Consider the following 26026-nt stretch of genomic DNA (forward strand, 5'->3'; position numbering starts at 1 on the left):
GGTGGTTAGAGGAAGGTGAAGTTCAGAGGATCACAGGATCACCAAGGTTGGAAGAGACCTCAAAGATCATCGAGGCCAACCTGGCACCACAGACCTCATGACTAAACTATGGCACCCCTCTTGAACACCTCCCCTCTCAACCACCTCCCTGGGCAGCACATTCCAATGGCTAACAACTCTCTCTGTGAAGAACTTTCTCCTCACCTCCAGCCTAAACCTCCCCTGGTGCAGCTTGAGACTGTGTCCTCTTGTTCTGGTGCTGGGTGCCTGGGAGAAGAGACCAACCCCCTCCTGACTACAACCTCCCTTCAGGGAGTTGTAGACAGCAAGAAGGTCTCCCCTGAGCCTCCTCTTCTCCAGGCTAAACAACCCCAGCTCCCTCAGCCTCTCCTCACAGGGCTGTGCTCAAGGCCTCTCCCCAGCCTTGTTGCCCTTCTCTGGACACATTCAAGTGTCTCAATGTCCTTAAACCAAGGGGCCCAGAACTGGACACAGGACTCAAGGTGTGGCCTAACCAGTGCTGAGTACAGGGGCACAATGACTTCTCTGCTCCTACTGGCCACACTATTCCTAATGCAGGCCAGGATGCCATTGGCCTTCTTGGCCACCTGGGCACACTGCTGGCTCATGTTTAGGCGGGTGTCAATCAGCACCCCCAGATCCCTCTCTGTTTGGCAGCTCTCCAGCCACTCTGACCCCAGCCTGTAGCTCTGCATGGGGTTGCCATGGCCAAAGTGCAGCACCTGGCACTTGCATTTGTTGAATGTCATCTTGTTGGACTCTGCCCATCTGTCCAGCCTGTCAAGGTCTGGACAGAAGTTGTTTCTGACTTTAAGAGGTGAGACTTGAATGTCAAAGAGATTAGAGGACAGCAGATTCAGGCTGGATGTTAAGAACAGGTTCTTTGCTATGAGGGTGGTGGAACATTGGAACAGGTTGCTTAGGGAGGTGGTTGAGACCCCATCCCTGCAGATATCCAAAGTGAGGCTCAACAGAGCTGTGGGCAACCTGATCTAGCTGAGGATGCCCCTGCTAACTGCAGAGGGTGGTTGGACTAGAGGACCTTTGGAGGTCCCTTTCAAGCCAGCCCATTCTATGATTCTGAAGTGTACACATAAAGGTTCACAAGAACTAAAGGATTTCAGAATCTTCAAGTGGAAAAATTGGAAGGGGAAATTGGCAGAAGTGGTAAAACTGGAATTATTAGGAACAAATTCTTTACAGTGGGGGTGGAGAGACACTGGAACAGGTTGCCCAGTAAAGCTGAAGGTGTTCAAGGCCAGGTTAGATGGGGCGTTGAGCACCCTCATCTAGTGGGAGATGTCCCTTCCCATGGCAGGGGAGTTGGAACTGGATGATCTTTTAAGGTCCCTTCCAATCCAAACCATTCTGTGAATCTATGAGCCTGCTTTACCCTTATCCACTCACCCCTCCACCTCCAAACCAAACAAGAGCACAGCCTAGGGCAGGGAGCTTGGCACCAGCAGCTCCTCCAGCATCAGTGTTTGGCCATACTTCTGTGACCCTCCCCAGTCCTCCTTGAGAGAGGATCGAAATGCTTCTGGGAGTGATGGATCAGTCCTGTCCCTTCCCCCTCCACCTCTACCTGCCCTTGAGTGGGAAGTGTCAGACTCATCTCAGGGACCTACTCATTCAGCAGAGGCATGGAGTTGCGCCGCTTGGTCTTCTGCACCATGTTGGCTTGGTTGCGCAGGGAGATGTGGATGCAGGAAGCTGCCAGCTTGCAGGGCTCTCCATCTACCTGCATGGGGATGGCTTTGGAGGTGGTGAGAACCACCTGTCGACACTGGCACAGCCGCTCCCCGTGGCCACCAACCTGCAAGGCAGCCTGTGAAAGGGTCCAAAGTGAGAGAAGAGCACAGACCGAGGGGTGGGTGGAGGAGCACTGTCAGTCAGATGGTGCAAGTGAACCAAATTCTGAGGGTCTCAGACCTCATCTCAGTGTGAGGGGATCCACAGAGACCAGGGCATGAGAGCATCTTGCTTACATTTCAGAGAGCAGCCACTGTCATACGGGCCGGCACCACAATTCCTCAGGAGAGAATTTGTGGAGCTGGTGGGCTGGCTGGCACCCAGTCCATGGGACTGGTTGGTCCCCTGGTTGATAGCTACAACCAGCAACAACATCAACTCACCAGGGATGTCATGGTGAAGCCGATAACTTCAATGCAGCCATCGTCGTGGCGCTGCGGCTCAAAGTCGTGGTGCTCGCCAGGGTTGCCCCAGGGCATGGTGCCTGCACAGTACCTGCGAAGGGATGGTGAGGGAGGCATGGGCAGACACCCCAACCCCAGGCAGGGTTTGGAATGGGGGTGAGGAGCTTAACACATGAGGGCAAGTCCTGGGGCTCACCTGGGGATGTTGAGGAAGACCAGGCACTGAGGCTTCAGGTCCTGGATCTTGGAGGTCAGGTCTGTCCCATCACACTGCAGACAACACAGAGGCATTCAGGCTGCTGGTAAGGGGATGTCTGGCCCACCCTGCCCACCTGGGAGGAGGAGATCTCCTATAGTGGCTGCCCTCCAAGCCAAGTGAAGTTGCTGCTCCTAGGAATGCATCCTCTCCCCAGCCCTGAGGTACTCAGTGTGCCAAGGAAGTGCCCCACGACTCCACACCTTACCCCCTCCCTGGCCCAGAGCATCCCTGCACACTCACCACCAGCCTGACGTGCTTTGCCAAGTCTTTGGAGCTCCCGGTGAGGAAGTCAGAGAAGGCTGTCTGCCAAGGTAAGAGACAGTGTTAGTGCCCAGATCTTCACCAAAACAGGTATCCAGGAGCCCTGCCACCAGCCGTCAGACCTCAGCTGCTGAAAGGTGCAAACGGCCTCCCCGGTCATTCACTGGCAGAATCTGCCCTCTCGTCTCCCCCTCCCAAAGCAACCTGATGCATTCCTCTTGCTATTTTACCATTGAGGAACCTTCAGTGGTATTCCCTTGCCAGCCCAGTCCTGGCTTTAGGTAAGAGCTGGCAAGGTGGGTCTTCTCCAGCAAAAACCTTGAGACACAAGACAAATTAAGTCTCAAGCTGCCATGAAGTACCACGAAGCAGAGCTGATGTGACCCAGGTGGCCAGGTGACCAGGTGGCCAAGAAGGCCAATGGCATCCTGGCCTGTATTAGGAATAATGTGGCCAGCAAGAGCAGGGAGGTCATTGTGCCCCTTGACTCTGCATTGGTTAGGCCACACCTTGAGTACTGTGTCCAGTTCTGGGCCCCTCAGTTTAGGAAGGACATCAAGACACTTGAACGTGTCCAGAGAAGGGCAACAAGGCTGGGGAGAGGTCTTGAGCACAGCCCTGTGAGGAGAGGCTGAGGGAGCTGGGATTGTTTAGCCTGGAGAAGAGAAGGATCAGAGGTGACCTCATTGCCCTCTACAACTACCTGAAAGGTGGTTGTAGACAGGAGGGGGTTGGTCTCTTCTCCCAGGCAACCAGCACCAGAACAAGGGGCCACAGTCTCAAGCTGTGCCAGGGGAGGTTTAGACTCGAGGTGAGGAGAAAGTTCTTCACTGAGCGAGTCATTCGTCATTGGAATGTGCTGCCCAGGGAGGTGGTGGAGTCGCTGTCCCTGGAGGTGTTCAAAAGGAGACTGGACATGGGACTTGGTGCCATGATCTAGTTGTGAGGTCTGTTGGAACAGGTTGGACTTGATGATCCTTGGGGTCTCTTCCAACCTTAGTTACTGTGATACTGTGACCCCACCTAGAAATGTGACCCCATGCAGAGAGACCAGGAGAGACAACATGTCCTTTGCTACTCAGACTCTAGGGTCCCCTTTGGGTACAGAGATGGAGTGAGACACAAACAAGAGTGATGTGAGATGATACAGAACAGCACTGGGCCTTCAGCACTGCTCATATACTGGTCCCTCAGTCACCTGGGTAGGGAGGTGTACTGAGGATGAGGGAATGGATGAACCATGATGACCAAGTGCCGGGTGCTGCACTTTGGCCACGGCAACCCCATGCAGAGCTACAGGCTGGGGTCAGAGTGGCTGAGAGCTGCCAAACAGAGAGGGACCTGGGGGTGCTGACTGACACCTGCCTAAACATGAGCCAGCAGTGTGCCCAGGTGGCCAAGAAGGCCAATGGCATCCTGGCCTATATTAGGAACAGTGTGGCCAGCAGGAGCAGGGAAGTCATTGTGCCCCTGTACTCTGCATTGGTTAGGCCACACCTTGAGTCCTGTGTCCAGTTCTGGGCCCCTCAGTTTAGGAAGGACATTGAGACACTTAAGCGTGTCCAGAGAAGGGCTACAAGGCTGGGGAGAGGCCTTGAGCACAGCCCTGTGAGGAGAGGCTGAGGGAGCTGGGGTTGCTTAGCCTGCAGAAGAGGAGGCTCAGGGGAGACCTTCTTGCTGTTTACAACTACCTGAAGGGAGGTTGTAGTCAGGAGGGGGTTGGTCTCTTCTCCCAGGCACCCAGCACCAGAACAAGGGGACAGAGTCTCAAACTGTGCCAGGGGAGGTTTAGACGCGAGGTGAGGAGAAAGTTCTTCACAGGGAGAGTCATTAGTCATTGGAATGTGCTGCCCAGGGAGGTGGTGGAGTCACCGTCCCTGGAGGTGTTCAAGGGGAGATTGGACGTGGCACTTGGTGCCATGGTCTAGTCGTGAGGTCTGTTGGGATAGGTTGGACTTGATGATCCTTGGGGTCTCTTCCACCCTTAGTTATACTGTGATACTGTGATACTGTGTAATTAGCAAGGGAACTGTAACTGGCCCAAGGTATAAAAGAAAAGACCAAAGTAGTGTGGGGTCTCTATAGAAAGGCTTCTTGCACCTCTGCAGGGGGCAGGGGCAGCCTGCCTCCCCACAGCTCCAGGGAGGTCATGCCTGGGTGACCACCCACGAGCCAGAGAACAAGAACAATAGTGGCAGGAGATCAACACAGCAACCATAGGGCAGGCCAGAGAGCAAGCTGTACCGGCAGCCCTGCTGCCAGCCGAAGAGCAGCTGCGACTCCCAGGGCTGCAGCCTTGCTCCAGCGGCTCCCCGGCTTTGGGGAGGCTCAGCTGGGCCCACGAAACTCAGCTGCTAAACTGGGAGTTGAGGGTGCAGGCAGGAGGCAGGGCCCTGCCAGTGCTCCAGCTGAAGCACAGGCAGCCACGAAGGCATGCTCAGGCCTCCTGCACACACTCACCCCAGCGTAGAACATTTTATTCCGAAACCGGCTGTTGAACTTCTCTGGGTTGGCCTCTAGGGAAAGGCAAAAAAAAGGCCAGGTCATTGGCCTGCACATGGAAATACTTCACTTGCCAGCTCTTCCCAGACACATCTCCCCAGCCAGCCTCAGCCAGGAGGCAGCCCCCAGCCGTCTCCCCATGCAGGCACCCCTCTTGCCCCTCTGCAGCCTCCACTTGCTCCCCGGTTTTCACCTGGGGCAAACCTCTCGCTTCATTTCCTGAGGAAGGTTTTGCAGGGCCCACTTCTGGAGCACTCCATCACCACAGACCCTGCCCCAGCCCTGCCAAACCCCTGTACCTCGGGATTCATGGAACTCCAGCGTCACCCGTGCGTCAAAGCCAAGGCTGAAGTAGTTATTAAAGACATCCAAGGGGAGCTGAAACAGAGAGGAGGAATAAGGATGGGGCTGCCAGCATGTGGTCACAGCAAAGATGAGGTCAGGCTATGGCTGAGCCGTGTGTGGTGCTCACAAGGTTGAGGGAGCCTGCTTGCCTTCCACCCAGGAAAATACAGAGGTCACCAGCCTGAGATGATGGATTGGTCCCTGGCTACTAGGGTAAGGGATGTGGCCCAGGAGGACACACTCTGCTCTTTGAGATACTTGCCAGCACCCCATTTCTGCTAAAGAAATAGTCTCAGAGAGGTCTGGGCTTATTCCTACGGCAAACTGTGGACATCTCTGGATGCACCTGAAGGTGGATGCTCAGTTTTCACCTCTACATAATCCACTAAGAGTCCTGTGGGTCACAGCCATGAGGAGAACTGAAGCAGGGAGAGGGAAACACCAATCCAGTGCTACAAGCAAATGTGGGTACTCAGTTTTGATCTCTGCATGAGCCACCAAGAGTCCTGTGGGTCACAGCCATGAGGAGAAGAACTGAAGAAGGGAGAGGGAAACACCAATCCAGTGCTACAAGCAAATGTGGGCACTCAGTTTTGATCTCTGCATGAGCCACCAAGAGTCCTGTGGGTCACAGCCATGAGGAGAAGAACTGAAGCAGGGAGAGGGAAACACCAACCTAGGTGCTGGGGCTGCCTGAGCTAGTGGGAGGAAGAAGAATGCAGACCTGCAGTGCACAGAACAAACAGAGAGAGGAGGTGTCCCACCTTGTCAGTGGCTGCCTCATCCTTTTCCTCAGGGTTCACATCAGGGTTTGGCTCCACATGGAGGTTCCAGCGGTCAAGCTGCACAATATTCCCATCTTCCACATGTGACAGGATCTTGGACAGAGGCTCATCTGTGTAACCCTGGTGAAGAGCAGGACTTGGTCAGTCCCTTACCTGCCTACCACAGGGATGCTCCAGAGACAGTGGGCCTTGGGGAGACATCCCAGAGCAAAAGATAGGGAAAATATTGGAAGTACAATAAAGCAGGACCTTAATTAAAACAATACTTCTTCCTTCTAGAAGTGTCCCACAGTCTGAAATAATAATGGCTTTTCAGTCTGGACAGAAGACTGAGAGGGGATCTAACAAATGTATATAAATATCTGAGGGCTGGGTGTCAAGAAGGAAGGGGCAGCCTCATCTCACTTGTGCCCTGTGATAGGACAAGGGGCAATGGATGTAAACTGCAGCACAGGAAGTTCCACCTCAACACGAGGAAGAACTGTGAGGGTCACAGAGCACTGGAACAGGCTGCCCAGAGAGGTCGTGGAGTCTCCTCTGGAGACTTTCAAGCCCTGTCTGGATGCATTCTTGTGCTAGATTCTATGGTCCTGCTCTGGCAGCGGGGTTGGCCTTGATGCTCTTTGGAGGTCCCTTCCAACCCCTACCATCCTGTGATCCTGTTAATGTCCAAGTAGATTTTAACCAAATACAGAATAATTCAAATGTCATTGGAACAGAACAGCCAAACAGCACTCCTTTGTTGGTCTGTATTTGGGGACAGTCAAAACACCCAGCCCATGCATATCCCTACCCATGGGTCTGGAAATGGAGTCAAAGTGCCCAGTCCCCCTCTGTCAGCAGTGGGCTCTCATGCTCATTACTTACCCCACCCCAGTTCAGTGTCCTGGCCAAGTCGTTCCCTGTCCCCAGAGGCAGGATGGCCACAGGAGGAGGTGGGTTGAGGCGTAACTGGTCCAGGATGGAGAGTATCCAGCCCACCTGCTCGACAGGAGAGCACAGAGGAAGAGGTGGTTATTTCAGGGACTATTTTCAGTGACTTGGAGCACTAGTGATGGCAAAGAAACAGAGGTGGGCAGAGTCCAAGGGCATGAGACTTAACACGTCTAAGTGCCAGGTTCTACACATTGGCCACAACAACCCCATGCAGAGCTACAGGCTGGGGTCAGAGTGGCTGGAGAGCAGCCAGGCAGAAAGGGACTTGGGGGTGCTGATTGACAGCTGCCTAAACATGAGCCAGCAGTGTGCCCAGGTGGCCAAGAAAGCCAATGGCATCCTGGCCTGTATCAGGAATAGCATGGCCAGCAGGAGCAGGGAAGTCATTGTGCCCCTGATTGGGCCACACCTTGAGTCCTGTGTCCAGTTCTTGGCTCCTCAGTTTAGGAAAGATGTTGAGTTGCTGGAATGTGTCCAGAGAAGGGCAATGAGGCTGGGGAAGGGTTTGGAGCACAGCCCTGTGAGGAGAGGCTGAGGGAGCTGGAGTTGTTTAGCCTGGAGAAGAGGAGGCTCAGGGGAGACCTCATTGCTGTCTACAACTACCTGAAGGGAGGTTGTAGCCAGGCGGAGGTTGGTCTCTTCTCCCAGGCAACCAGCACCAGAACAAGAGGACACAGTCTCAAGCTGTGCCACGGGAGGTTTAGGCTGGATGTTAGGACGAAGTTCCTCACAGAAGGAATGATTGGCCATTGGAATGTGCTGCCCAGGGAGGTGGTGGAGTCACCATCACTGGAGGTGTTTAGAAAGAGACTGGATGAGGCACTTGGTGCCATGGTTTAGTTGATTAGATGGTGTTGGGTGATAGGTTGGACCTGATAATCTTGAAGGTCTTTTCCAACCTAGTTAATTCTAATTATATGCAGTTAGATGAGATTCCCTTAGCCACCAGCAAGGCCAATTAATGCCAATTAAAGTCTTTAATTCAGCAGACAGCAGTGAGGACACTGGTCCCCAAAATTGCTACCAATCCAGACATGCCATGGACTAATGCTCCCTGGAGCAGTGCATGAGGGGACCCACTGCATCCAGTGCCACCAGTGGTACCACAGTCTCACAGTATCACTAAGGTTGGAAGAGACCTCAAGGATCATTGAGTCCAACCTGTCACCACAGACCTCATGACTAGACCATGGCACCAAGTGCCACGTCCAATCTCCCCTTGAACATCTCCAGGGATGGTGACTCCACCACCTCCCTGGGCAGCACATTCCAATGGCTAACAACTCTCTCTGTGAAGAACTTTCTCCTCACCTCCAGCCTAAACCTCCCCTGGTGCAGCTTGAGACTGTGTCCTCTTGTTCTGGTGCTGGTTGCCTGGGAGAAGAGACCAACCCCCACCTGGCTACAACCTCCCTTCAGGTAGTTGTAGAGAGCAATGAGGTCACCCCTGAGCCTCCTCTTCTCCAGGTTAAACAACCCCAGCTCCCTCAGCCTCTCCTCACAGGGCTGTGCTCAAGGCCTCTCCCCAGCCTTGTTGCCCTTCTCTGGACACGTTCAAGTGTCTCGATGTCCTTCCTAAACTGAGGGGCCCAGAACTGGACACAGGACTCAAGGTGTGGCCTAACCAATGCAGAGTCAAGGGGCACAGTGACTTCCCTGCTCCTGCTGGCCACACTATTCCTAATGTAGGCCAGGATGCCACTGGCCTTCTTGTCCACCTGGGCACACTGCTGGCTCATGTTTAGGCGGGTGTCAATCAGCACCCCCAGGTCCCTCTCTGTTTGGCAGCTCTCCAGCCACTCTGACCCCAGCCTGTAGCTCTGCATGGGGTTGCTGTGGCCAAAGTGCAGCACCTGGCACTTGGACTTGTTGAATGCCATCCTGTTGGACTCTGCCCATCTGTCCAGTCGGTCGAGGTCCCTCTGCAGAGCCTTTCTACCCTCTAACTGACCAACATCTGCTCCCACAGACACAGTGCACACACTTTGCCCTGTTCCGGATTACAGTGAGAGGAGCTGCTGCTGGAGCTGGAAATGCCTGGAGTGAAGGGCACTGCAGGCAGGAAGGGGCTGAGGAACTCACCGTGCCATCCCCCCCGCAGGCCAGGATCCGGAGGTTGTGGACCTTGCGGTACAGCTCTAGCCTGCAGGGAACAGAGATGCTGAGGAGGGGAGGGCAGAGGCACCGAAGGGGCTACGCAGCGGCCGCAAGAGGTCCCTGCCCTCACAGAGCCCCTGGCATTCCTCTGTGTGTCTCCCTCCCCGTTGCCCCAGCAGTTCTCAGCAGTGGGCAAAGCCACAGGAACTTTGGCTTCAGCAGCTCTTGCAGAGGGAGAGCTGGGTGGCCACAGCCCGTGTGCACGTGGATAAACTGCAATGCAGCAAGCAGGCAAGACTCACAATGTTAACTGAACACAATGAACCAGGTCTGGGAACCTCACCCCACAGCTGGTCTCTTCACCACCAGCCTTCAGGTTAGACCAGCCCGCTGGGAGGAAACACTGACTGACCACAGGCCTCTCAAAGCATGAAATTGTTGGAGGTCTTTGCACAAGCCAGCTATGGAGCATTGTCAGATGTGTGAAGAGCTCTAGGGAGGGAGGGGGGAGAGAAGGGTGCTGCCCCCCATCAGCACTCACGCCTCCTTGGGTCCACCCTGGCTGAGGTCGAAAACTTGCCGTGGGTTGAGATACCACATGAAGGATTGGATGATCTTGGCTCCCTATGGGGAGGAGAAAAGACTTCAGGTAAGAGAGAGCTCCCAGTGGGTGGCAGAAGGTGACCTTCTACTGGGTTCTGGGGCCAGGCCAAGACAACACTGTTCTGAGAAGGCTCAGGCAAAGCCTGACCTAGGTGGGAATTGCTGGGCAGCAAACAGGCATTGCAGGAGTTGTCCTGCCTCTTCTGCAGCTGAGACATCACCTAAACTATGACAAGGCCTCAGCAGCAAAACGACAATGCCCTTACAGAACTGGGATGTAGGACAGGGCCATACCTGATTGCCACCGCTCTTGGGGTTCACAAACACCAGCAAGGGCTTCATGAGAGGAGCTGGCATAGGCTTGATGACAAAGGGTTTCCACCTCCCTTCCTGCAAGAGACACTGCATGTCCTTCAACAAACCCAAGGAAACACAAGCTCCCTCCTCCAGCTGAACCCTAACATCAGAGGTCAGAAGTGGGAGGAAGGTGACACCCCAGCCGCCTCGTAAGTCATATAGTTGGGCTGTGCCCTGCTCCCTACTCCTCACCCTCCTTAAGCTCAGCACAGACCCAGCAAAGCCCCTTTGTTTCCCAGCCCTGCTTCCTCACTGCCCCACCCCTCTGACCCTCCAACACAAGCTCATTCCCTGTTGCCTCATCTCTTACCTCGGCCCCCTTTTTGCTGGATTTCCGCTTGAACGAGGTTCTCTTCTTCTTCTTACTACATTTCATTGGGTTCTGGAAAGAAAAGAAACAAACCCAAGAACTTGCTGAGGAGCTGCTGGACAAGCAGGAGTCATGAGAGAGCCACAGGAGCTGAGGTGACTTACCTGGGGCCGCCGGACTCGTAGAATCCAAGTGGGAGGAACAACAACAGCAGCGTGAGCCCCCAGTGAGCAGGGCTCTTCGATGTGTTGCAGCATGAAACATGACACTTTGCTGTGATACTGAGGAAGGAGAAGGCACAGAGAAAACTCAGCTGCTCACCTTGCTGAGGACAGCCGCCTTCTCTGCCTCTCAGCTCCCCCATGCCAGTGCAGGAAGTGCTGGAGGAAACCATGCAGGAACTTTGCAATGGGAAGCTTCCCATAGGAGCTGGCAGCTACCACAGTACAACCTCTGGCAGCTACCAGAGTTCAACCTCTCCCAGCAACAGGAGCTGTTAAAAGCAGACTACAGAGAAGCAGCCTGGGGAGTACCAGCAAAAAGCACAGGTGTAGAACATCCTGGTAAGCTGTCAGTCCATGGCTTGGACAGCAGCACTCTGAGTCGAGTTAGGAACTGGCTGGAGGGCCGAGCCCAGAGAGTGGTGGTGAATGGTGCCACAGCCAGCTGGCAGCCAGGCACTCATGGTGTGCCCCAGGGATCAGTACTGGGCCCCATCCTGTTCAATATCTTTACTGATGATCTAGATGAGGGGATTGAGTCCACCATCAGTAAATTTGCAGATGACACCAAGTTGGGAGCAGATGTTGATCTGTTAGAGGGTAGAAGGGCTCTGCAGAGGGACCTTGACAGGCTGGACAGATGGGCAGAGTCCAACACGATGGCATTCAACAAGTCCAAGTGCTGGGTGCTGCACTTTGGCCACAACAACCCCATGCAGAGCTACAGGCTGGGGTTGGAGTGGCTGGAGAGCAGCCAAACAGAAAGGGACCTGGGGGTACTGGTTGACATCTGGCTGAACATGAGCCAGCAGTGTGCCCAAGTGGCCAAGAAGACCAATGGCATCCTGGCCCGCATCAGAAATAGTGTGGGCAGCAGGAGCAGGGAAGTCATTGTGCCCCTGTACTCAGCACTGGTCAGGCCACACCTTGAGTCCTGTGTCCAGTCTGAGCCCTGCAATTTCAGAAGGACATTGAGACACTTGAAGGTGTCCAGAGAAGGGCAACGAGGCTGGGGAGAGGCCTTGAGCACAGCCCTGTGATGAGAGGCTTAGGGAGCTGGGGTTGTTTAGCCTGCAGAAGAGGAGGCTCAGGGGAGACCTGCTTGCTGTCTACAACTCCCTGAAGGGAGGCTATAGCCAGGTGGGGGTTGGTCTCTTCTCCCAGGCAACCAGCACCAGAACAAGAGGACACAGTCTCAAACTGTGCCAGGGGAAGTTTAGGCTGGAGGTGAGGAGAAAGTTCTTCACAGAGAGAGTTGTTAGCCATTGGAATGTGCTGGCCAGGGAGGTGGTGGAGTCACCATGCCTGGAGGTGTTCAAGAAGGGATTGGACGTGGCAGTTGGTGCCATGGTTTAGTAGTCATGAGGTCTGTGGTGACAGGTTGGACTTGATGATCTTTGAGATCTTTTCCAACCTTACTGATTCTATGACTCAAGACATTCAGTGGGGCTTTGCTTACCGCTTGCTTGCACCAGGAACAACTGATGGCTACAATCTCTTTACTGTGGAAGGCAAACTTCTGCTGGAAACCCTGCAGAGAGAAAGATAAGAGGCTTAGGGAATTCCCTCACAGCCTTCTACCATCCAACTGGACTTTCCTACCCCTAGGAAAGACATTAGCAAAGACCAAGCCCTTCAGAATCCTGTCAGGTAGCTCTAACCATCACCGTGGCACCACACAGGACCACAGGATCACAGGATGTTAGGAGTTGGAAGGGACCTCCAAAGAGCATCGAGTCCAACCCCCCTGCCACAGCAGGACCATAGAATCCAGCACAGGTCACACAGGAGCACATCCAGATGGGGCTTGAAAGCCTCCAGAGAAGGAGACTCCGCAACCTCTCTGGGCAGCCTGTTCCAGTGCTCTGTGACCCTCACAGAGAAGAAATTCTTCCTCAGATTGAGGTGGAACCTCCTGTGCTGTAGTTGATATCCATTACCCCTTGTCCTGTCACAGGGAGCAAGTGAGCAGAGCCTGACCCTCCCTCTTGACACCCAGCCCTCAGATATTTATAAACATTGATTAAATCCCCTCTCAGTTTTTTCTTCTCCAGACTACAAAGCCCCAGGGCTCTCAGCCTCTCCTCACAGGGCAGTGCTCCAGTCCCTCAGTCATCCTGGTAGCCCTCCCTTGGACTCTCTCCAGCAGATCCCTGTCCCTCTTGAACTGGGGAGCCCAGAACTGGATTCAATATCCCAGGTGTGGCCTCACCAGGGCAGAGTAGAGGGGGAGGAGAACCTCTCTCAGTCTGCTGGAGAGATGCCACCACACTCATCAGGGGCACCCCTATTGCTCAAGGAAGGCATCTCAGGAAGCCTGTCCCCACTAGGACCGAGTGGGCCCAGGGGGAGGACATAGTCTGTATGGGAAGCACTTCTGTAGTGCTTCACTGTGCAAAACAGGGCACATGTCTTGGTTTTCCTGTAGGATGCTGCTGCTGCTGCTGCTGCTGCTGCCAAATGGGAATGGTGGGATGTCCTTGCTCCCCAGACCCCTAGTTTGGCCTTAGTTTTCCTTCAGGCTGAGGAATAAATCAAGATGCCCTCTCACCTTGCCACACTGCCGGCACTTGCCCTCCTGCCGCCGCCGGTGTACCCAGTGGTGCCGGACAACGATGGGCTGTGGGGAAGGGGGGGCAAAAGTAATGGAGAAAAGGTGAATGAAGGACCCAGTGTGGGACAGAACACAGGAACAGGCAGCAGGAGGAATGAAGCCAGGCCAGCCAGCACCTCTGCTCTTGCAACAAGCCCACTTGCTCACGTGCACCAGCCCCAACCCTCCGGGGGAAGGCTAATCAAGGGCAAGAGGCCAAATTAGGGTGTTTAGAGAAGATGGACTTAAAACCAGCAAAAACAGGGAGGAGTGCAGGGAAAGAATCACTAAGACTAAGAAGATTAAGAATCACACAGAGCAAAGCCAGCAGAGAGCAGGCAAGCAGTAGTGCAAAGGTCTACTCTGGCCATAAATCACATCTCCATTCCTTAACATCTCTGCCGAGACACCCCCAGTGCCAGGTGAAAAACGTGCAGGTGGAAGGTGGGAAAATCCCCAGGGAGGCACAGTTTGTACAAGAAGATGGAAGTGCTTGCAGGTAATCAGCTCCTCAAGGACAGCATCAGCCCCAAGTCCCCCACACCCACATCATTCTGCTCTTCATCCCAGGGCAAGTCCTGCTAGCTGGCCCCAGTTCCTGCCTGCCCTGCCCACAGGGAGGGGGAGCAAGGCTGCTCACAGCTACCTTCTCCTTCCCACAGGCTTATGGTGGGTGAGGGCTGGGGTTTGCAGAAGCAATTCAAAGGAGGTCAGAAGCTTTATAATGAAGTACCACATTTCACACAGAATCAATAAGGTTGGAAAAGACCTCAGAGATCATCAAGTCCAACCTATCACCCAGCACCTCATGACTAACTAAACCATAGCTTCAAGTGCCACATCCAGTCCCCTCATGAACACCTCCAGGGATGGTGACTCCACCACCTCCCTGGGCAGCACATTCCAATGGCCAGCAACTCTCTCTGTGAAGAACTTTCTCCTCACCTCCAGCCTAAACTTCCCCTGGATTTCCAAAATCCCACCCTCCTCTTCCAGCCCTGGATTTGGAATAGGATTGCAGGTAGGACAGCTAAGAGAGAAGAAGGAGTGCAAGTTTGCAGGCCAGCACAGCTGGGCTCCACACCCTGCCCTTGGCAGCTTTTGGGATCACAACACAGGCAGAAACCGGCAGGGGCTTTGGATCAGCTCCCTGGGCAGCACATTCCAACGGCTAACAACTCTCTCTGTGAAGAACTGTCTCCTCACCTCCAGCCTAAACCTCCCCTTGTCCAGCTTGAGACTGTGTCCTCCTGTTCTGGTGCTGGTTGCCTAGGAGAAGAGGTCAACCCCCACCTGGCTACAACCACCCTTGAGGTAGCTGTAGGCAGCAATAAGGTCTCCCCTGAGCCTCCTCTTCTCCAGGCTAAGCAACCCGGCACCCTCAGCCTCTCCTCATAGGGCTGTGCTCCAGACCCCACCACCAGCTTTGTTGTTCTTCTCTGGACATGTTTGAGCAACTCAACATCTTTCTTGAGCAGACATGTCCTAGGCCATTGCTTATGCCCAGTACATTAAAACACAGGCTCAAAGGGTCCCACAGCACCACTGTAGGCATCTTCCACTGCTACCTGGAGTACACGTGGCACCCGGGTCAGGGATGAGTGATAAAAGCAGACGTGAGCCCACATTGCTTCCTTCCAAACTGTGGGAAGCCTTGCTATTTTCCACAGTCTCCTCCATGTGCTTAGAGCAGCACAAGGAGGAAAAAACTCTTCAGCAAACACTGTTGGCACAGGATCCCCCCATGCACATGCAGGAGCTTTAGAACATGCAAACCAGCAGATGCTCCGCGTTTGCTGCCTGCAAGCTTCTCGCTCCTCACACCCAGTCTGCACTGCTGCAGAAACATCCCTTTTACCATGCCACTCCCCTGAGCTGGGAGGCAGCATGATGCCTGTGCTCTGATGGGCGATTTCCTGGCAGCATCTGAGGTTTTGCCACCAAACTGGAAAGCAGGGGGCAGATGTGGGGCAGCATCCAAGGCACATCTCTCACCTCCCGTACGTTCCGGGATCCTGACTCCCTGAAGGAAGGTTTGCAGCGGAAATTTATCTGCAGATTGAACACACAAGAGGAAACTGTCAAACCACTGTATCTGAAAGAAACCTCCTGGAGTTTACTACAGCAAGCCCAAAGCCTCTGGAGGTGTTTGCTGCTTGCCACAAAACTCCTCACACACACTGAACGAAATGGGCCTGGGGTCCCAATCACACCAATAAATGCTCCTTTTAGGGATTGTCCCCTCAGAAGAGCCCTCTTTGCAGATCCCCAGCCCTCTTGGGTTTCACTACCCAAAAGGAAGGGCTGCCCAGCAAAAAGCTGTAACAGCTTGGGGAGGCACAGATAGGGCTTAGCAGGCTCTACTCACTTTCTCCAGCTGCTCGATGCAGGGTGTGTGCACCACGATCTTGCAGGCTGCACATTTACGCCTGGAGAGAGGTTTTTGCTGGAGAATGAGAAAAGAGGAGGAAACAGGCATGTCAAGAGCAGTACTCAGAGGCTAGCAAGCTCTGCCTCCCAGCATACTTCCTTCATATATTTCAAGGTGCAGAACAAGTCAGACACAGCACAGAGTCCTTGAAGTGATCTAAGCATGTGTCCAGAGCAGATGCTCTCGAATCTGGGACAAAGCAGGGAGGTGCTCTCCCACTGTTCTTTCCTCTTTTGACACTTTCCTCTTCTGACACTACCTGAGAGCACCATGGAAGCTGGTCTGGAAGGCAGATGCACAGCTCCCATGGTAAGCCCCACAGGCAGGCACAGGGTGGCATCAGTGCTACATGTCCTGCATCACAAGCAGGACTGAGCATGCAAGCTGGGAGAGAGGACTTTAGCAACCCTGTAAGATCAATGCTGCCTACAAGGTCAGGAAGCACCAGGCTGGGTCTCTGGTGCTCACTTTTCTCCTCTACAGAAAGAGGTAGGAGGGACACACTCCCCACTGTGGCAGCCCACTAGATCCCCACATATCAGCAGCAGCGAAGCCTTCATGGTCTCCTGGCCAGGTGACAGCACAGCCCACATCTGTGGCCCTTGCTGGGGAGGTGGTGACCCCAGGTGACTCACCAGCAACTTTGCCATACAGTTCTGCTCCCCAACATAGCAGAAGTCCCCAGAGACGTTGGTCTCAAACCAGATGTGCTCCCCATAGACTGCAGTCTCCTGAAAGGCACAAGACAATGTGTTTCTCTGAGAGCAGCCCCAGACAGGCATCTGAGTCCCCAAAACGCTTTGGGTAAGAGATAATGGACAATGCTGGGGCATAGGAGGCTGGAGCTAGGTGTAGGCCAGGAAACAGGATGCACACAAAAATCAGGGCCAGCACCTGGACAGAGGAAACCTCAGGAAGCTGCTGCCGTGGCCCACCTGTTGGAAACAAGAGGGCTACAGGGAACAGCTCCAAGGCTTACAGCCCAGTTACAGTGTCCTGCACAGGGGAGCTGCTTCCATCACCTTCTGAGAGGAGGCACGGGGGCAAATTCAATGCAAGGGACTCTCCTGCCACAGCTTCTGTTCTGTGGCCTTACGGAGCATCTCAAAGCCTGCCAGACTTTGCCTGCAAAGGAGCAGGGGCTTGTTCCTGTTGTTTAGCCCCAGCTACCTTGGCTTCCAGGAGCAGAAGAGCTGGCAGTGCAGCAGCTATGTCATCCTCCCAGGAACCACCTGTGTGTGTACAGCCTTTCCTTGCAGCATCAAGGAATGCTGCCAGCAGCACAGACGCCATTACCAGCTGGTGGCAATGGCAGAGGCCATAATGTGTCAAAGCCAAAGTCACTTGGGAAGTCTCAGCCTGGGAAGAACCTGCTGCTTCTTGGCCAGGAGCCCAATCCATGCAATGCCCAGCAGAACACACTACAACTCACTGTCCAGTCCACAGTGCTGCGTATCTGCCTCTCCGAGTCGCTCCTCAGGGCTAGCGCAGGGTTTGGCTGAGCTACCATGTGCTGGAGGTTAGACTTGGCAATAGCTTTCCTGGAAGACAAAAGAGGACTGGCTGTTAGCTCAGGGAAGGAGAAATTTGTACAAAGCACAACCTGCTTCTGGGATGGACGATGAGGCCGGAACAGAAAAGCATCCTCTACAGCAAGTGGTTAGAAATGAGACAAATCTTCAGCACCACTGGCCAAGGAATACTCGCTCCAGCAAGGCAGCACCACAGGAGGAAGATGTGCTGGCTGATAGCTCAGCTGAAGATACCCTGCACCCAACACAAGGCACAGCCCAGGCCTGCTGGGTCAGAGCCCTCAGGGATGACATGGCCATTGCAAAACAGCCTGTGATGGTCCACCGAGCTGTGCTGGTGGGGCTGCCTTAGCAGGGACAACCCAGAGCCCTTGCCCCACAGAGGTTCCCCATAGCTCTCCTATGCTAAGGCATCTCAGAGCCTGGGGTGTTTTGGGGAGTGAGCTGGTCTCCCCAAAATGTAACTGTTTGTTTGAGACTAGTGAGTTTCTTCCAGATGCTCTGGGTTGGAAGAAATAAGCAGCAGAGCCAGCGAGCTGGAGAAAGTGTGCTTCTCCAGCCCAAACCCAAGCTTGTCACCTCCCTCTAGCTCCAGGCTGGCACAGGAGGGAACACCTGCAAGCCCTAGAGGCTGCACCAAGAGCATCAGAGGCAGCGCTGGTCCAAGAGGGCAACCAAAGCTCTTCCCTACTTCCCCACCAAGCCTGGGTCTGCACGCAGCCTCCCCTGCCCGAGGCATCGCCCGCCGGCACGCTGCCGTCATACGTACAGCAGCCGGGGGCTCCAGCCGTCTGGGGCGGTGTGGCGAGTGGGTTCCGGTCCCAAGCACTCAGGGAGGGCAGCAGAGGGGCACTCGCCTGCAGCTGCCCCTGCACAGCGCTGGGCCCCCAGCCGCAGGTGTCCGGAGGGCAGCAGCCCGGGCCGGGGGGCATCGCTGGAGCGGCGGCGCTGGCTGAGGCGGCGGTAGCGGCCCGGCAAGCCGTGGGCGGCCCGGCCGTAAATGGACTCTGTGGGCAGGAGGTGGGAGGAGGCACGCCGCAGGCAGCGGGGACCACGGGACAGCAGCCCCGACTGCAGCGGCCGCAGCCGGGGCAGCATGGCCAGCCACCGCTCCTCGGCCCACCGCTCACGCCCGCCCCGCTCGGCTGCCGCTGCCGCCTCGCTGTCATCCTCCGGAGACTCGGCTCTGGAGCTGTTGGTGTGGGGCGCCCCGTCTGCCTGCGCGCCGGTGGGGATCAGGCTGGCCAGGAGGATGGAGGGACCCAGCAGGTGGGTGTCGATGGCTCCTGCCCGGCCACCGCGCTTGGTCTGCACGGCGAACCTGGGGCTGAGGCAGGGCGGAGCGGTGCTGGAGCGGCGGCGGCCGGGGGGCCGGGGCTGGCCCAGGCAGGAGAGAGCTGTCGGCAGCGTGCCGGAGCCACGGCGGCGCTCGGCCAGCGAGGCGGAGGGCAGCCCGGCCTGAGAGCGTCGCCTGGCCTTGCCCGTGGGCACGGCCACCACGCTGCTGCGTCGCTGCCCCTTCCTCCCAAAATGCCTCCTAAAAAAGGTTTCCATCATACCTGGACGGTGGCTGTTAACACAGAGACCGGGAATTAAGTAGGCTTCCTCGTGAGTCCCCAAGGCCAGGCTGCGGGGGCCAGGGCAGGGGGAGAAGGAGACAGCAGGGGACAGGGTGACATAGCAATGCCGCCTGGGGTGCACAGCAGGGCTAGGACCTGCTTGCTGGGTAGATGCATCGCTGGGGCTCCCACTCCCCACAGCTCCCCCACAGCCCAGGGATGCTGCAATGGCAGGGCAGGTGTTGCCGCCTGGCCAGGACCCTCTGCACACCCAGCTCATGGCTGTGGGACTGGCAGAGCCCCTGCACTCTGAGGTGCCAATCAGTGCTGTTGACTGCTTCCACCCTCCTCCTGCTGGTCACAGAATCACAGAATCACCTAGACTGGAGAAAACCTTTAAGATCTTCGAGTCTGATCATCAGCCTAACACTGACAAGTCCTCTACTAAACCATAGCCCTCAGCAGCACATTTACACAACTCTCAAATACGTCCAGGGATGGGGACTCCATCACTGCCCTGGGCAAGCCATTCCAATGCCTGATAACCCTTTTTGAGTGAAGAAACTCTTCCTAATACATGCACCACGTTAAATTGGAGCAGTTCCTCACCTGGTGCAGGGGGTTGGAACTAGATGATTTTGGAAGTCCCTTCCAAGAGAAACCCTTCTATGAATCTCTGAGTAATACCCAATCTAAGCTTGCCTTGGTGCAACTTGCTGCCATTTCCTCTTGTTCTATCACTTGTTACTTGGTTGAACAGACCACCTGGTCCACCTAGTTTGCCCATGGGGACCGCCCTGGCTAAGCATCAGCCTCAGCAAGTTCACAGCAAACTGAAACTCAGCCCTGGCAAATTCCTAAAGAAGAAACTCAACCAGGCAGTTAAAAGCAGGGCAGGCAGATCTGGTAGAAGCTGGCTGAGAGAGCTAGAGTAGCATGGAGGAAAGCTAGGAAAATCATCACACTTGGCCTGCATGAAACTTCCCTCTCTTGATGGAAAGAGCTCTACTGGGGAGTCTTGACCTTTCCCTGCCCAGCCCTCAAAGCTTGACAGGCTGCCCGGACATTGCAGCAGCCTGTGGAAAGCCCCAACCACAGGTGGAAGATCTTGGAGCAGTTTCAGCACTGGTGGCTTGGCATGCAAAGGCTGGAGTGGAAGGGGCTAGCTCCAACATTCCCCTCCTCCAGAGCTAGTGCTTCACTTCCCACCCTCCAGCCACTACCTCTTCAGCTGCTAAACAGGATTTATTTAAGGACAACTGAAAAAAACCCAAACCACCCAGACCCACAGTTTGGTAGGAGCAAACTTCTGTTTCTTCAGTTGTTCCCAAGGCAGGGAGCTCCAGATCCTGGGAGCCTCCAGGCACACACAGGCCACCACTGTCACTCTCAACAATTTCTATGCTGTACAAAGCATCTCCTCTATCTGCCATGGGAGTACAGACATGCTGCACACCACTGCACTAAGACTGACATCTGCTCCACTTGCTTCTACCTTCCTCCCTTCTCATGCTCCTTCATGCACTTGCCTGCAGGTCAGCAATACCAGAGGACCTTCAGGAGAACACCCTGACCCAACCCTCCATTGGCCCAAGGTCCACACAAACAGGGAAATCTGTCAGAAACTTCCCTTTCTGCTTGGAAATTAGATACAAGACAGGACATGTGTGTTATTTTCTGGACCACAATCTGGAGCTTTTGCTTAGTGTTTGCAGCACAAGAAACCCACTGGGTTGCACCTCTGTGTCTTTTAGATAAGCACAAAGCTGATTTTGTATTTCTGGAGAAGACCAGGCTTGGTTTGGTTTCCTTCAGGCTGGTAGCCAAGGAAGCCAGCCTTTTAGTTTCTACAGTCTCATTGCCAGGCCTGTACCCAAATAACTCAGCACAGAGAGAAAGGGCAGCAATGCCCTCCAGAAGAAGCACCAGGGCAGCTTAAGTCTGGCTGAATTGAAAGCAAAACCAAAAGTGCCATCTCCTGAGAGGGTTTCAAGTCCCACCAGAGTGAGCAATGCAAGTACTTGGTCACCAGCTGGTTAACCATCACCCCACCAAGACCCACGCAGTTTTGCAGGGGCCAAAAGCACATTTTTCTCATCACCCTGCTCCCAGCCTGTCCCCAATAACTACAGTGCTCCACTCCTGCCCCTTCTCCCCATTGTCTGCAGGATGATGCACAGTAAATTGCACCATCAACAATGGGGGGGGGGGGGGGGAGGCTGTGTAAAAATTGTCTGAACCAATAAAATGTGGTAAAAACCCCAAGGAAGAACACTGCCTGGGTGTGGCATGCTGCAGCAGACCCTTTTGGGCCAGCTTTAGCTGCTGGGGGAGATGTACTGACTACCTACATCCCAAACAAGCTGAATGCATGCTCCCCTCCTGCATGAGGCTGCTCTACTGCTTGCTGAGCTGCAGCTATGGGCAGGAAGATCTCTCAACACAGCTTCCTTCCTTTTTGCACCACAGTCTCGTGAGGAAATCTGCTAGAACAACCTTGGTTTGACATTTATGTGTGGGTACCAGCTGCTTACAGCCATTTTTGTCTTCAGTGCTCTCTGCAAGGGGCACATGGACTCATGCTCTGGCCACCAGTGGTGAAGGTTATTAGCAGGAAATCATCTGACAGCCCCCAACAGCAGCACGTGGCAGCTCAGCTAGGATGGGTGAAGGCATCCCCATCTCTTGCAGCCTGCTTCCAATATGAGCTCCAAATGGTGCATCACAGGTGTTGAGGGCTGCCACTGGTGGAGCAGATGGACAGACTGCTGGGGGGTGCCCAGGGTTGATGTGCCTCAGCAGAGCTGGGGAACCAGGCAGAGAGGAGCATGACAGGAGCTAACACCTGGAAGCCCTTGGCCTTCTCTGGGTGACCACATCACATCTCTGGGATCTCCACTCTTTATTGCTGGGATGAGAAGGAGAAGAGCCAGCACCTGTAACTGGTCTGCAGACTGCCTTGCTCAGCTCTGCTAGGTAGGGAGGCTGGATGGACACAGCCTGGCATGTGCAAGGTGGCAGGAAAGGAAGTTCTGCTGCATGCACTAGGATATCAAGTCTACACTTAGGAACAGCTGTGCACTATCTTTTCAATCTCCTGTGAATGAGGAAGGAGCTCTGGTCTCTTCATGATCTGCAATCAGAGCTCTTAGGAGGTTTTGTTTCTTTTCTTTTTCCTAACCAGATCTCTTAGAGCCTCCCCAGCCTCCCACACTCCTTGCCTAGCATTGGTGGACAGAGATGCTCTTGATGCAGCAATGTGTCCTGGAGCCCAGGCAGACAACAGTGCTGTCCTCAGAAGCTGAGGGGGGAGGAGGCAGCTGCAGTAAGCTCTCTGGACACTCAGAGCAAACTTCAACCTCTTACTCTTGAGGACAGAGCTAAGCCCAGTGGCAGGATCTATGTATGCCCTTGGAAAGCCAAGCAGGGATTGAAGAGGAAGAATTTGCATCCTGTGACTTCAGTGGACACAGAGCTGGTGGATCAGCTGATATGGAGATCATGCTCTCTGGACAGGCAGCAGCCATCCCTCCCACAGTGGTGGTAGCTCCAAAACCAAACAGGCTGACTCCTAGGGCTAAACACAGAGTGTTCCCCAAGTCACAGGCTCTGCTCACATCAGGAGGAGCCTCTTGATATTCAGCTCTGTTATTCTGCTTTGCTTTACTAGCCTCAGGTACTCCCAGGTACCACACTGACCAGGCCCTCTGCACCCTTAGACACATAGAAGAATGCTGTGACACAGCCTTTCCTCTATGTTATTATTCCCTCTGTGCCTCCAGCAACCTGGTCTATTTCTGCCAGTGCCCAGAAGCAAGAGAGATCTCAGGTTACCTTCATACAGTGCCAAATCTGGCATCCTGCTCCTGGCACCAAGGGTGGCAAGAGGAACCTGCTGCAGGGCACTAATGACAGCAAAACACACAAGCCTTGAGAAGTTTGACTTGAAAAAACATCATCAGTTCCTCCTGACCTTTTAGCAAACCTCCAGTTAGTCGACTGGAAGGCATTTTTTCCAACCATGGGGCTACAGCAAAGGAAAGAAGTTCGAGAGCTTCATCCTGTTCCGTGACGAGTGCCCATCCTGATGGCAGCCAGCTGTCTCCCTGCACCCCAGCTTGCCGGTGGTGCTGGGGAGCTGCTGTGGCACTGGAGCTGGCAGCATGCAAGCAGGAGCCCCTTTCAGTTTACAAGCTGTCTTCCCCTGGAAAGGACACTTGCCTTATGCAGCTCAATCACAGGGAAAGTGTAAGTGTTATTAATAGCCACCCCTGAATGACACTGAGATCTCCTGGGCTTTTGCCTCTGTCTCTACTCTGCCAGGACGCTGCAGGGATCAAAGGATGAGAACCTGAGAGGCCATCCAGGGAGCTGCTGCTCATCCTTGCCCTGCTGACATACCACTGCTTGCCCTCAGCCTCAGTTTCCATCACAAATCCCTCTTTTCAGTATTCCTATGTACACTGCTGACCCACCATCCCTGCTGAGACCCTGTACCCTGCTCTCCTACCCTACTCCCAAGCGTCAGTCACTGGCCCTTCCTCACCCTCAGGGTCTCTGGCCAGCCCTCTCCAATGTGCCACAAATTGCAGCCTGCACTGATGAGGTCTGCTGAGGAAGGGAGAACGCTGGTCATGATCTGGTGCAGGCCTCCTCAGGCTTTGATTTCAGTGAGGCGAGCAGAGATCAGCAAGTTCCCAACCTGCACAGTTTGCTTCTACCCCAAATCTCCATTCCAGCTGTAATCTCTTCTACATCACACAGAGAAAAAAGAGTCAGGAGCTCCCCTGTGCTGGGTCCAGCACAAGCAAAGGGGATGCGGCTCCCCCGGTAGCACAGGTGCGGCTCCGTCTAAACCAAGAGCCTTTCAAAGCATCATGAGGGGTGAGCTGTGGGCTGTGCTTAGCTTCTATTTCAGGATGCACTCATCTGATCTGCTGCAACAAGTGCCACAACCTACACTGCCTACACAGGCCACAGCACCTCGCTCCCCAACTCCCGAGCTGGAAGAGCAAGGCATTCCCAAGGCAAACCACAGCCAAGGACATCCTCAGTTGTACTGTCAGGCTCCTACTGCAGAGGAGGAGGAGATTACTGCTGTAACCTTAAGGTTGCCCTTCCAAGCTGCAGAAGGCAGTTTCAGGTCCTTCCAGGGCACTCAGAGTGGAACAGGTTCCCACTAGTCTCTCAGCAAGACTTGGGGTTGATCCAGGGGACTTCAGACCTCCCTCCTAGTGAGAAAGCAAGGCAAGGGCTTAGAAACTGGGTGGTGGTCACATGCATGCACCTTGAGAGGACCTTCTCCCAGCCCTGAGGTCTTTGCAGCTTGTCACAGAAAATGTCTCCAAGGGGCAAAGCCACGCTGAAGGAATTGCCCAAGACCACACAGTGAGCTGAATGCTGTCCCCACTGCCTGGCCCTGCCTTGATCAAGGTAAGACCAAAGGGATCTGCCACCTGACCCTGCTGCCTGGCCCTTCACAGGAAAATGCTCTCCAGTTTGCTGTGCTGAGCAGGGGCCGGGAGCAGAAGGGCCTGAGACTTTTTCACCAGTTCCTAACACAACCCACACCCCCTTCTGGTGGAAGCTCCATCCTGCCTTTGCCCAAGCTCTGCACGATGCCCTGGTGCCACCACCCCTTCATCACCTTTACAGGGTGAACCTGAGATTTGCTTTAAGGCACATCTGCCAGACTTGCTCAGACCCTCCACTCATGCTTCGTAAAGTCGAGGCTGTGCCAGCCCTAAGGCTCAGAGTCATGTTCCCATTACAACAATGTGATTTCCTTCCCAAAATCCATGGAAGAGAGTGTTTTGTCTTAATTTAAACCAAAGCAGTCTCCTTGGAGGCTCCTGGCCTGACTCTGGGCATTCATATCCCTTGACAACTTTCCACCACCATAACATTATGAAGTTTATTTGCCACTACAGTAAATAATCTGCCTCCTGGTTATCAAGAAACCCAACAGCCCTGATTTAAACAATCTGCTGCTGTGTTTGGCAGGCCTGATGGCCTCAGGCAGTGAATTAATCCAGGATGAAACACAGAGGGTGAGCAACCACCTCCAGCGTGCTGGGGGTGAGGCAGAGCAGGGGTCGAGGGAGAGGCCGGCCACACAGTTTCTATTTTGGTCCCATCAGCAGGACCAGCAACACAGGCTGGGAAGGACTTTGGGAGTTTCTTCTCTCTCTCTGATCTCCCTTTGCAGGGTGATTTGCATCAAGCAAGGTGGTGGGGAGCTAAGCAGGGCCTCCAGGCAGTTTGGAAGCCTGGTCAATGGTTTCTTTAGCAGATTCCCACCGTCCTCCCCAGGGCTGGCTTCTTCCTTCAGCATGCACAGTTCTGTGCCTCCCCGTAAAGGAGGGACACAAGTGATGTGCTATTTAAAGGGAAGCTGGTCCCACAGCCCAGCTGTTTAATCTAAACTCCATAAGCAGTCCCAGAGTTTTGCCCCTGCCAGTGGGGACAAAATCCCAGCATGGTGCTATCCTGAGCTGGTTAATATGCAGCACCTGTCTGGGGCAGCAGCCCCAGGGAGGAGGTGAAAAGATAAAGCTGCAGCATGGCGGGTGCAGAGCACGGGCAGTGATTCCCAGGGCTGGTAAGTCTTTGGACATCCCAAAAGCATGTAAAGACCTTTGCACCTCCCAAAGCAAAGCCAAGAGAGCCCCAGGCACTCAACTACAGGCACTGACAACAGAAAGATGGGAGCTGAATGCCCCCTCCACCCCATGGCAGGGACTGGGAAAGGCATTCCCCTAGTCCCAGCAGAAGCAGGGCACCTCACTGCCACCAGCACCAGGGAGGTGCCAGGAACCCACAAGTCTGTACTGCTTCCCTCAACTATCCCAGGGCAAAGTGGCTGGGGCCCGGGGGTCCCAGCACAGCACCGACTGGCTCCCCACACTGCTGTCCTCTGCCACCTTCAGATGTCCCACAGCCATCCCTATGCCACACAGACTGGCACGATGCAGCCAGTGCTGTAATGGGCAGCACACTGGGTGGCTGGAGCCGCACCCCTGGTCGAAAAATCCCGTGCCCTGTATCCAAAGGGGAAA

General features: G+C 54.5%; 1 protein-coding gene across 1 annotated transcript in view; it reads right to left on the minus strand.

Annotated features, from left to right (window-relative positions):
* DGKZ (diacylglycerol kinase zeta) overlaps positions 1-26026 on the minus strand; it is a 55675-nt gene that overhangs the window by 16651 nt on the left and 12998 nt on the right. Inside the window, exons 2-20 of the mRNA XM_054161473.1 lie at positions 17310-17418; positions 16513-16608; positions 15815-15892; positions 15442-15498; positions 13405-13473; positions 12313-12384; positions 10797-10913; positions 10633-10704; positions 10260-10355; positions 9904-9986; positions 9348-9408; positions 7197-7310; positions 6309-6449; positions 5499-5577; positions 5158-5213; positions 2677-2739; positions 2374-2447; positions 2157-2268; positions 1650-1849 (exon numbers count right to left, since the gene is read on the minus strand). Of these exons, the coding sequence (XP_054017448.1) occupies positions 1650-1849; positions 2157-2268; positions 2374-2447; positions 2677-2739; positions 5158-5213; positions 5499-5577; positions 6309-6449; positions 7197-7310; positions 9348-9408; positions 9904-9986; positions 10260-10355; positions 10633-10704; positions 10797-10913; positions 12313-12384; positions 13405-13473; positions 15442-15498; positions 15815-15892; positions 16513-16608; positions 17310-17418 (1749 nt within the window). The remainder of the gene's footprint in view (positions 1-1649; positions 1850-2156; positions 2269-2373; positions 2448-2676; positions 2740-5157; positions 5214-5498; positions 5578-6308; positions 6450-7196; positions 7311-9347; positions 9409-9903; positions 9987-10259; positions 10356-10632; positions 10705-10796; positions 10914-12312; positions 12385-13404; positions 13474-15441; positions 15499-15814; positions 15893-16512; positions 16609-17309; positions 17419-26026) is intronic.

This window comes from Dryobates pubescens, chromosome 5 (assembly GCF_014839835.1).
Source record: "Dryobates pubescens isolate bDryPub1 chromosome 5, bDryPub1.pri, whole genome shotgun sequence".
NCBI classification, from domain to species: Eukaryota; Metazoa; Chordata; class Aves; order Piciformes; family Picidae; genus Dryobates; species Dryobates pubescens.